General features: G+C 33.5%; 1 protein-coding gene across 1 annotated transcript; it reads right to left on the bottom strand.

Annotated features, from left to right (window-relative positions):
- Positions 1-3,381: 3,381 nt before the first annotated feature.
- Positions 3,382-3,780, bottom strand: LOC309640507 (putative CENPB DNA-binding domain-containing protein 1; the record flags this gene model as incomplete). The annotated part of the gene is made up of 1 exon (XM_082419256.1): positions 3,382-3,780. The coding sequence occupies one exon, from the start codon at positions 3,778-3,780 to the stop codon at positions 3,382-3,384; it is 399 nt and encodes a 132-aa protein (XP_082275382.1).
- Between the last annotated feature and the right edge of the window lie 6,571 nt (positions 3,781-10,351).

Raw genomic sequence — 10,351 nt, 5'->3', positions numbered from 1 at the left:
AATTAATTTTTAAGTCAAAACATGAACATGTGTTTCTATCACAACGCACTAAACAGGAGTTAGAGAAGTATTGTGTAAGTGCCATGGTGGTAGCTGTTGATGATGAGGTATCATAAAAAATAATAGACTCAAAATACTGAGTCCTCACCTACCTTAAGACACAAAGGTCTTTTCCCCCCAGAGCCCATAAGCAACTACAATTCTCCAGAATAAGTAGACACAGAACATTTAAGAATACAAGAAGTTGGTCTTTAAAGCATTGCGTTTTTCTAGGTTTCAATGGTATAAATGAACTCAAGTACCACAGGATGTAAATATCAATTACTCCTCCACAACCTCTCTCTTTGTTTCCATTGGAAGTCATTAATTAACACATCTTGGAGATCTTTCATGACTCAGAATCTAAGGAGAGTCCCCAAAACTATTATTTGGTGGAAGGGCTAGGAAAATCGAACAATTGTCATAGCAAGAAGAATTAGTAATCCATCCATTTATGGGAAAAAATCTAAACAAGTAATAAATTTGTCTTGCCATTACAGCATTATAAATTTATGACAAAAATCAGCCTATAATATTAGCAGAAAAAGTATTACTTCTTTAATCATGAAATTACCAATTTCAAAAAGTATTTCTAAGGTATTATAGATAAGTTCAAGTATGGGAGTATCTACATGAAACCAAAAACCCTAACATTTGTCTTTGTAACAGGATCTTGAGGAAAAGATCAAAGCTGGAAACTTATATTTAGGAAACTTCTGCCTAAAACTTGTAGGCAATTTACAAATATTAGCTATTAGATTACCTTCAGTGCAAGTTCAATATCTATTTCTACTCTACTTTGGTTTATTTCCTTCACCTGAATTGCCTATGTCCATCTATCAAAATCCTATCATCGTTTTATCTCCCATCTCAAATGCAACTCCCTCCATATCTTCCCCAGTGTCTAATATAGAACTAGACACAAACACATCTTATAAATGTACTCTCAGCTCTTCTAACACTATATTTTTACATGTTACATAATAATTATCATGCATTCTTTCTTCTAGTTATTTGAATTATGTCTAAAAGCCTTCTTCCAGATTAGGGGCTATCAAAGTTTACAGTATGGATGAAGTATCATCTGGATCACTTGTGAAATGTGAAATGTGAAAGATTCAAGTTGTCACTTCCACAAATTCTGAATCAGAAGGTCTGTGCTGGTGCCTTGGAATCTTCCCTTTCAACATGTTTACTATGTTCTAAGCTTTGTTCACCTTGGTGTTCCCCAAATTTCCCTCTTTACCCACAGCCAAGCCACAAGCTCTCTCTTAAAAACATTTTGGCTATATTCCACTACTTTAGAAAATTTTCCTAGGTTCCCCATTCTACCATTTATAATTTGGTCATATTTTACTATTAGTAAGACATTATTCAAATAACTAGAAGAAAGAATGCATGATAATTATTATGTAAGATGTAAAATAGGTTGCAGTAACAATAAGCCTTCAAATCTCAGTGACTTAACAAAACAAAGATTTATTTCTCCCTCATATCACATACCTGTGCAAATCATATCTCACCTCTATATTTTAGCCATGCCATATGAAACATACAACCTATAAGTTCTTTATGTTATGGACATATATCACATCTCAGATTTCAGTAGCTAGAACTAATTACATGGCCCCAAATTTACTGCAAGAGAGGCAAGGAAACATAGAATACTTTGCTTGCACTAAGAATCTCTGCCCAAATTAAAATGTCAGTTGCTTGATTTTTAACATAGTAAGTCCCCTACATACGAACGAGTTCTGTTCCAAGAGTGCGTTCATAAGCCCAATTTGCTCGTAAGTCCAACAAAGTTAGCCTAGGTACCCAACAAACACAATCGGCTATATAGTACTGTACTGTAAAAGGTATATAATACTTTTCACACAAATAATACATAAAAAACAAACAAACACAAAAAATAAAGAAAACATTTTTAATCTTACAGTTCAGTACCTTGAAAAGTATAGTAGTACAGTACAACAGCGGGCATACAGGGACTGGCGTTGAGTGAACAGGCAAGAGTTACTGACTGAAGGAGGGAGCGAAGGTGGGAGATGGTAGAGATGAAGGATCGTCAGCAATAGGAGACGAAGGGCAAGCTGCAATTTCACTCACGCCTGACGTTGATGGCACAGGTTCTGATTCCTTGCTGGATTCAATTCTATCTACCCTTTTGAAAAAAATGATCCAGTGATGTCTGGGTAGTAGTTCTCTTTTTCTCATCAGGATGAGATGGTAACACTGGATTGCATTCTCAACAGCTGCTGCAACCTTCGTGTACCATTCTACGTTCAGGTCCTGTGCCTCAAAAACTAACAGTGCCTCCTCAAATAAAGAAAATCCCCTTGCAATTTCCTCATCATGAATCTCTTCGGTTCTTCAGATACTTCTTTTTCCTCTTGTCTCTCTTCATCCTTTCTCTGTGCCTCCAATTCCATTAGGTCTTCATTAGTAAGCTCCTCGTGTTGCACAGCAAGGAGTTCAATGAAGTTGTCCTTGCAGATCTAGCTCCAGCTTCTAGCTGAGGGTCACTAAGTTGCTGAAGACCGCTTTGTACTCTTTCTTCATCCACCTTCTCAAATCCATGAAAATTGTGAACAAACTGCAAGCAAAAATTCTTCCAAACCCCATTCATGGTGATGGCCGTAACCTCATGCCAAGAAAAGTCAATGATTTTATGGCATTAGAGATGTTATAGTCCTTCCAAAATTGTTGCAAGGCTGTTCCTGACTCATCACTCACCTTTACTGCCTGACGAAAAGTGTGATGTAAATAATATTTCTTGAAAGTTGCTATAACTCCCTGGCTCATAGGTTGGATGAGTGACTTAGTATTCGGTGGCATTGAGATGAAAGTCGTCCATGAATGGAGGGTGACCTGGAACATTGCCAAGCAGCAAAAGAATGTAGAATGCGATGTCCTTCTTGGAGCAATATTTCTTTACCTCCGGGATAGAGTAGTGGAAAAACCAGTCCTAGAAAATGGCCTGTGTAACCCAGGCTTTGGGGTTACTGTTCCACACAAAGGAAGAGAGCTCTTGGCTATGTTTTTAAGGGCTCTTGGGTTCTCTGAATGAAAAACTAAGAGAAGCTTCAGCTTCATATGGGCAGATGCATTGCCACCAAACAACAGACTTAGCCCATCCTTTGCTGCTTTATAGCCTGGCATCAACGTTTCCTCCTTACTGATGTAACTTCGGTCTGGCATCCTCTTCCAGTACAGTCCTGTCTCATCCACATTAAAAAACCTTGTTGGGTAAATACGTGTCTTCATCAATAATTTCTCGAAGCGTTTCAGGAAATTTCTGGGCAGCTACCATATCTGCACTTGCTGCCTCGCCACTTACTATTACATTGTGAAGGTTGGCTCTACCTTGAACCAATGAAACCAGCCATGGCTGGCATTAAAATATGTACCCTCTGATTCTTCACCACGTTTCTTCTTCAAGTCTTCATAAAGCCTTTTAACTTTCTCTGGAATCAGCATTATGCTGAGGGGGACTCGATGCTGATGCTGATCCTGCATCCACACACTGAGAAGTTTCTCCATTTCCTCCATCACTTTTCCACACTTCTTCGATATTATTGTCAACCTTATTTGCACAGCAGACTTCACATGTTCCACGATCTTGTCCTTATTCTTTAGAATCGTGCTGATGGTTGAACGATGTATGTTATAAGAATGAGCAACGTCTACTGTCTTTTCACCTCGCTCCACTCTTTCAATTATTTTCATTTTTGTTTCCATTGTTATTGCTTGGCACTTCTCAGCAGTACCAGCTACATCACCACTGCTTTTACACCTGTTCCGGACATCTTAGGCTTGAAATAAAGATACTGTACTAATGTACTCTATACAGTACTCTACAGTAAAGTACACAAAAGCACAACCACTTGTAGAGGATGCACACACATGACAATGTATGCCAGACACATGAACTAACTTACATAATTGAGTATACGAACGCATGTTCCCATCTTTGAAAGTTCACAACTTGAAGATTCGAAAGCAGGGGACTTACTGTAATAACCTATAGCAATTCCAACTCAAGATGTATAAAGGAAGATTTACCAGCATGATAAAAATCATAATTCCTTGAGCATTTACTACATTATTGAGTAAGTGCAATGTAAGATTAACTTAATTCATAATTCCTTGAGCATTTACTACATTATTGAGTAAGTGCAATGTAAGATTAACTTAATTCTTACACAACACATGAGATGGGTATTATTAGCTGCAATTTCTGAAAGGCACTGAAATTTAGCAAGGCTTGATAATATAACTTGCCTTACTGTGTGAAGTTTGTAAGTTGTGAAGCCAGCTATCAAACCAAGCCTATATCTTTAAATCTCATTCTCTTAAAGGAATGCATTACATTTTCTTGAAAACCACTTACTCAAAGTAATTTTTGTAAGCCACAGTTATTACTCCCCATTGATTGTAGAATACAGTCCAAAATGTCTTAGCATTACATATAAAGCATTTATTTTTTCAACTCTCTGTCCTACTGTATCATAATCACACCCCTTTAACAATTTTATTTCAGCCATACTAAACAATGTACATTTTCATACTAGTCCTGAGTTTTTCTCATTTAATCACTCTTTCTGCTATAGTCCTTGTCTTATCTAGGTAATTCTCACCTGTATGTCAGATTTCACCTTAGAAATCACACTTATTTAAAACTATGAAGATATTAAAAAAAAGAGTTGTAAAAATTTCGGGAAAATCAACATAGTGAAATCACTGAATTCAGTCAACAATACAAATAACATCTCGGGGGTGGGGAAGAATGAGCAGAATACTACATTAAAACAAATTAAGCTAAAAATAATGTACTGAAAGAAAATTTAAAACTATTATATCCATAACACATTAATGGAATTTCAGGAAAATGAGCTTGTGGAAATGTAAAAAGTGATTGTTAAAATATTTAAAATTTAGCAAATGGACATAATAGCAGTATAAATGTAGCTAAAGATTACATTATTAACTACATGGTAAAGGTATTCCCTCGGAGTGAAGTTTAAAACATAACTTCAGTTTTGTTATACCATTTAAAAAGTAACAAATATCTTGTATTATTTTATATACAGTTATTTTACATTTAACCATTGTCTTTTAGTGTTTTCTTTAGTTTCTTTAGTGGATCAGGCAACAAAACAGGCATATATTTTAATTATTTGATAAACCTCTTAGGTCTGTTTTATTCTCAAGTTTTCCCTTCCATATTTTTCCTTGTGATTTTTTTTTTCTGGAGAGGTGTTATTGTGTTTTGAAGAACTGTGTTGTTTGTCTTGCAGAGTTTATTACAGTCATTATTTTGCTGAGTACATCTCTGCTTTGCTTATTAACGTAATCTTTTATCCCCTGTATTTCTTAGAAATTGGTAGTTAGATTAGTGGCTCATTCCCTCATTAAATGTTTGGTTACTCTGAGGTACAGTTTGTATAAGAAAGGCATGATAACTGAATTTTTCCTTTTGTTTGTCAGCTTCTAAACAACGATTTCCTTAGCAATCTCAAAGTTAACAAATGATTTTTTGGTACTATTATGAACATATAGATTTAAACATATTCTTGCTTAAAGCCATTTGAATATACTACTTTTGTTGGTAACCACTTTTTCTCATCTTTGATCTATGAGACTATTCAACATGGCTCCTGAGTGCTTTTTTGACATGACTCTTTGAGAGCTTCTTGCTTTGTGGTATGAAAAGATGTTTTAGGTTCATCTTATACATTTCCTTGTTCCAGAACTAGAATAAGCATGATAAAAACTATCTAAAAGCTCTGGGAATAAAACTATAGAATTTGACTGAAAAGTACAGAAGAAGCCTCAACTAAATAGATATATTTTACTTTTGCTAATAAATTAAAACCAAATTTGTGAAATTACTGTATAAATTCAAAGCAATTATGTAATATACCAGCAGGAACTTGGAATTTTATAGTTTAAAAGAACAGGAAATGTGCATTAATAGTCAAATCTTTCGAAAATTGTTCAAAAAATGTATATTATTCATATGATTGTATCATATATTACAAATTATATATACTTGATATGTACCAATAATATATGTTAAAATATATGAAAGGCTTTTCTAATTAAAGCAAGCAAAAATACCACTGTTTTGCCAGAAGAATTAGTAAAAAGGAAAAAAATGTTTTAATGGAAATACAGCTTTATGATAAAATTGAAAATTCTAATCAATGGGAAAAGCATAGTTTATCTAATTTACCTATTAAATGCTCCTAAGGGAATTAACAATCAAGTTGGAAAAAATAATCCCTACCTCACACCCTATTCAAAAAAATTTCAAATGGATTATAAGTCAAAATGTATAAAACAAGTCTATAACACTACTAGAAGAAAACATTTTAAAAATCAAAGTATAAAAAAAAAATCAATGTATACATATACATTTTTTTAATGTTGATGTTCGGGGGCTTTCCTAGCAAGAAACAATATTATATACACTAGAAAATTACACAAAAATCAAAACTTCTCTATGTCAGTGGATTTTATAATCAAAATTAAAGACAAGCAAAGGACTGAAAGATAGTATCTGAAATTAATATAATAGAAAAAATAATATCAGTTGTATATTGTCTACAAAAAAATTTATTTTAAATATAAAAGAATAGAGAGAAAAAATTACAAAATAAATAGATATGGTCCATAAATCTGTAAATGACATTTAGACTATCTAGGAAGTAGAAAAATAAATGAGTTACTACCTTTTATACATAAAATTGAATTAAATTCTTTGGGTAGATAATAACTATTATTACCATGAATATGGGGAAATGGGCCCTGAAATTGCCAGTGAGACAGTAATTTGTATAGACTTTTAAGGGGAAATATAGTAGTACTGAATACAACTTTAGAGAAAATCATTGACTGAATAATTCCACGTTTGGGAATTTATCCTATAGATATAGTCATGTAACCTACATGCAACAAAGTTACATGTACAGCATATGTACCATAATACTGTTTGTCATACAAACACTGGAAACAAATATCTGACAGTAAGGGAATAACTAAATTATAGTGCATCCATACTATTTATTAAAATATGTGGTTAAATAGAGCAAGGAAATCTATAGCAGCTTGCAGAGAATTATATGCTAATCATTATTGTTAAGGAGAAAAAGCAAGCCACTGGAAAAATATATAGAATGCTCCCAGTTAAGTATTTTTGTTAAATGTATATATGTGCGAATACTCATATAGATATAAACCCATAGAAAAATCTGAATGGATACACACTAAGCTGTATACAGTGGATATTTCCAAGAAGAATAGTTTATGGAGAAGTAGGATTTCCTTTTTAGCTCTTTATACTTACTGAGTTTTTTTTTTCACAAGTAGTATGCATCTTGAGTAATTAGAAAAAAAAAAATTTCCTCATGATAAAATTGCTTTGAGATGAAGTTTTCAATTATTTTACAGCTTCAGTTTGGCTAGGACTGAAGGAAGAAGAAGATGTATGCTTTATGATTTATAGTAATCAAGCATTATCTGGATGCCCAAAAGTAATTATTTACTGAAAATAAGAAAGTAAAAGAAATAGAGTATGTTATATTGCCTCATAAGATTCTGCACTCTGAGCCCATATTTACTCTCAAAGAGATCTGCATCCACATCAGATTCTTTTGAGAGTCCAAGGAAAAGAAAATATCTTTTTTCCAAGGAGAAAAATACAAAAGGACACACACACACACACACACACATAGATATTTCTTGCTGAGATATGAGTTTAATGATCTCCATTCTAGAAACTGCTAGTATGGAAATTACTGTGCCTTGGATAAGTCACTTAATTTCTCCTAGCTTCCATTTTCTCAATAGTAAAATAAACAAAGAGAGGCAGAGAGAGAGACAAAAGAAGGAGAAGGAGGAGGAGAAGGAGGAGGAAAAAGAAGAGGAAGAAGAGGAGGAAGAAAAAGAATTGCTTCTTTCCCTTATTTTTTTTTTTAATTTGGAGTTTATTATAAAATTTTAAATATAAAAATACCTGAAGAATAGTATATTAAGAACCCCATGTACCCATCACCTATCTTATGTATTTACCTACTCAAAGCCAATTTTGTTTCATTTATATCTAATTCCCTTCCACTCTTCCTCTAGATTATTTTGAAGCAGATCCCAGACATCATTCCATTGCATCTATAAATACTTCAGCATGTAGGTTTAAATGATGAATCAAGTATAAAATCATAATCACAAAACCAACATCTCACCTAAAAATTAATCACATTTCTCATTATTATTAAATATCCAATCAGAGTTCACATTTCCCTGACAGTTTTGTTTTTCACATATTTTTATGTTTATTTGATTGAATCAGATCAAATTAAAGACCACACATTGTAATTTTTTGGTATATCTCTTAAATTTATTTTAACGTAGATTCCCTTCCCTCAATCATCCTCCTCCCACACTTGCAATTTATTTATGGTAGAAACTATGCTGTTTGCCTTATAAGTTTACCACAGTCTGAATTTTATTGAATACATGTCTGTTGTGTCAATTACTAAGCTTCTCTGTTCCTTATATTTCCTGTAAATTGATGGTTAGACCCAAAGCCTTGATCAGATTCAGATTCAGTTGTTTGGAAAAATTACTATGTACATGGTATTATTTGCTACTATCAGGAGCTACATAGTTTCTTGTTGTCTACCTTGTGATCTGAGTCTCCATTCATGTTCACTGCCTAGACTCTTAGACATGTACAGTCCTGAAAAAATTTAAGGTTTTATGTTGTAAAATTTGTTTTCACAAGTTGACGGCTTAGTACTAGTCTCTCCATTTTACTGTGGAAACATCTATGACTCAGATGTGTGAATAGTAGAGCCAAGATGAACCTAAACAACTCCATCTATCTCACTAAAATGCCAAAAATATTGTTACCCCACTCTCACTCTATTCCTCCATATACACAGTTATTTTTCTTTTAGAAAAAAAAAATTTTTTGCACTTATTTAGGTATAAGGAATTTTATGCTCATCCCCAAACTAACCTGCTGGTGGAGTGGTGGTAAGAGCAGGGAGGACAGGTATATTCTGTCCTATATGGAAGAAAAGATGCATAGGTAATTTCTTATTACCTGTGGTAATATGTGGTAAGCACAGGTATGTGCTTATTCTTACATCCCTTTAAACCATGTGTATCATTCACAACAATTAATGTAAGTAATAGATAAAACAAAAGGAAGAAAAATATCCTACAACTGTGTCTATCTCAGTGTGGCCTCAATGAAGGACAGGGCAAAGTTATAGATCCTCTAAAGACCAATAACAAATATTTGGGGTATACTAGTAAAAAAATAAATAATATTTTTTCCAATTAAATTATGTTGGAATTAACACATAGAGTATCAGATCTACCATTCATCAGAAGAGAGTGACAAGTATGATTACTCTCTTTTCATCTTTGCTTTAAATTTTCATTTATTTATTCAGTAATTTACCTAACAAACAGGTATCGGTGTCTACTATTGTGGTAGATATTTTGCCAGGAGATTTACATAAATAATAAACAAAATTAATAATCTAGAAAGTAAAACAGCCAAACAACAACATAGATAAACCTTAAATTATAAGGAGAGGCAAATAACGTTATAAGAGAATATACTGGAGGACTTGACCTAGACTGGAGGATCAGAGACTGTTTTCCTGGATAAGAGGAAAGCCAAATTGGCACAGGTTGTGCAGTGAATGGAAAATAAGGAAAAATAAACATCTCTTTTCAAAAGTTTTCTGTAAATGGGAAGAGAGAGTAAAAGCTTAGTTGAGGAATGAAAGATGTGTTGAACAGATAATATGGTGAGGGAACAGAAAGAAGTGCATTCCAGTGAGCATAAAAACACTGGGCAAAAGCCCTAGATCCACAAAGAGGAATCATGTGATGGTGGCTGGAGTATTTTAAAATTATGGGATGGAATATGAGATGAGACTGGAGAGTTAGAGAGTGACAGGATCAATCAGGCATTATGTTGTCTGACTATATATCACAGTTTTCACTGATTATTCCAGGTTTATGTAAGTTGTTCTAACATATCTATTAATAGTTACCCCTTTCACTTTAAAAAGTGTCCCATTTTGGACACTTATTAGCTATATAATACCCCTATTTATAGACTATCCTACAAAAGTTATCCCAAGAACAACTGATTGAAAATGTTTAACCAAAGAAGTAGCATGATCAAACTTGATTGTAAAAAAAAAATTCTTTCAGGCTTCAACAATTGGATTGTGTTGTATGGGGTACAAGATTTTGGAGGACTAGTTAGTGGCTCCTGAAGAAG

The sequence above is a fragment of the Balaenoptera physalus genome (genome assembly GCF_965194825.1).
Source record: "Balaenoptera physalus genome assembly, chromosome: 13".
NCBI lineage: Eukaryota > Metazoa > Chordata > Mammalia > Artiodactyla > Balaenopteridae > Balaenoptera > Balaenoptera physalus.
This window is presented reverse-complemented; position numbering and strand designations above follow the sequence as displayed.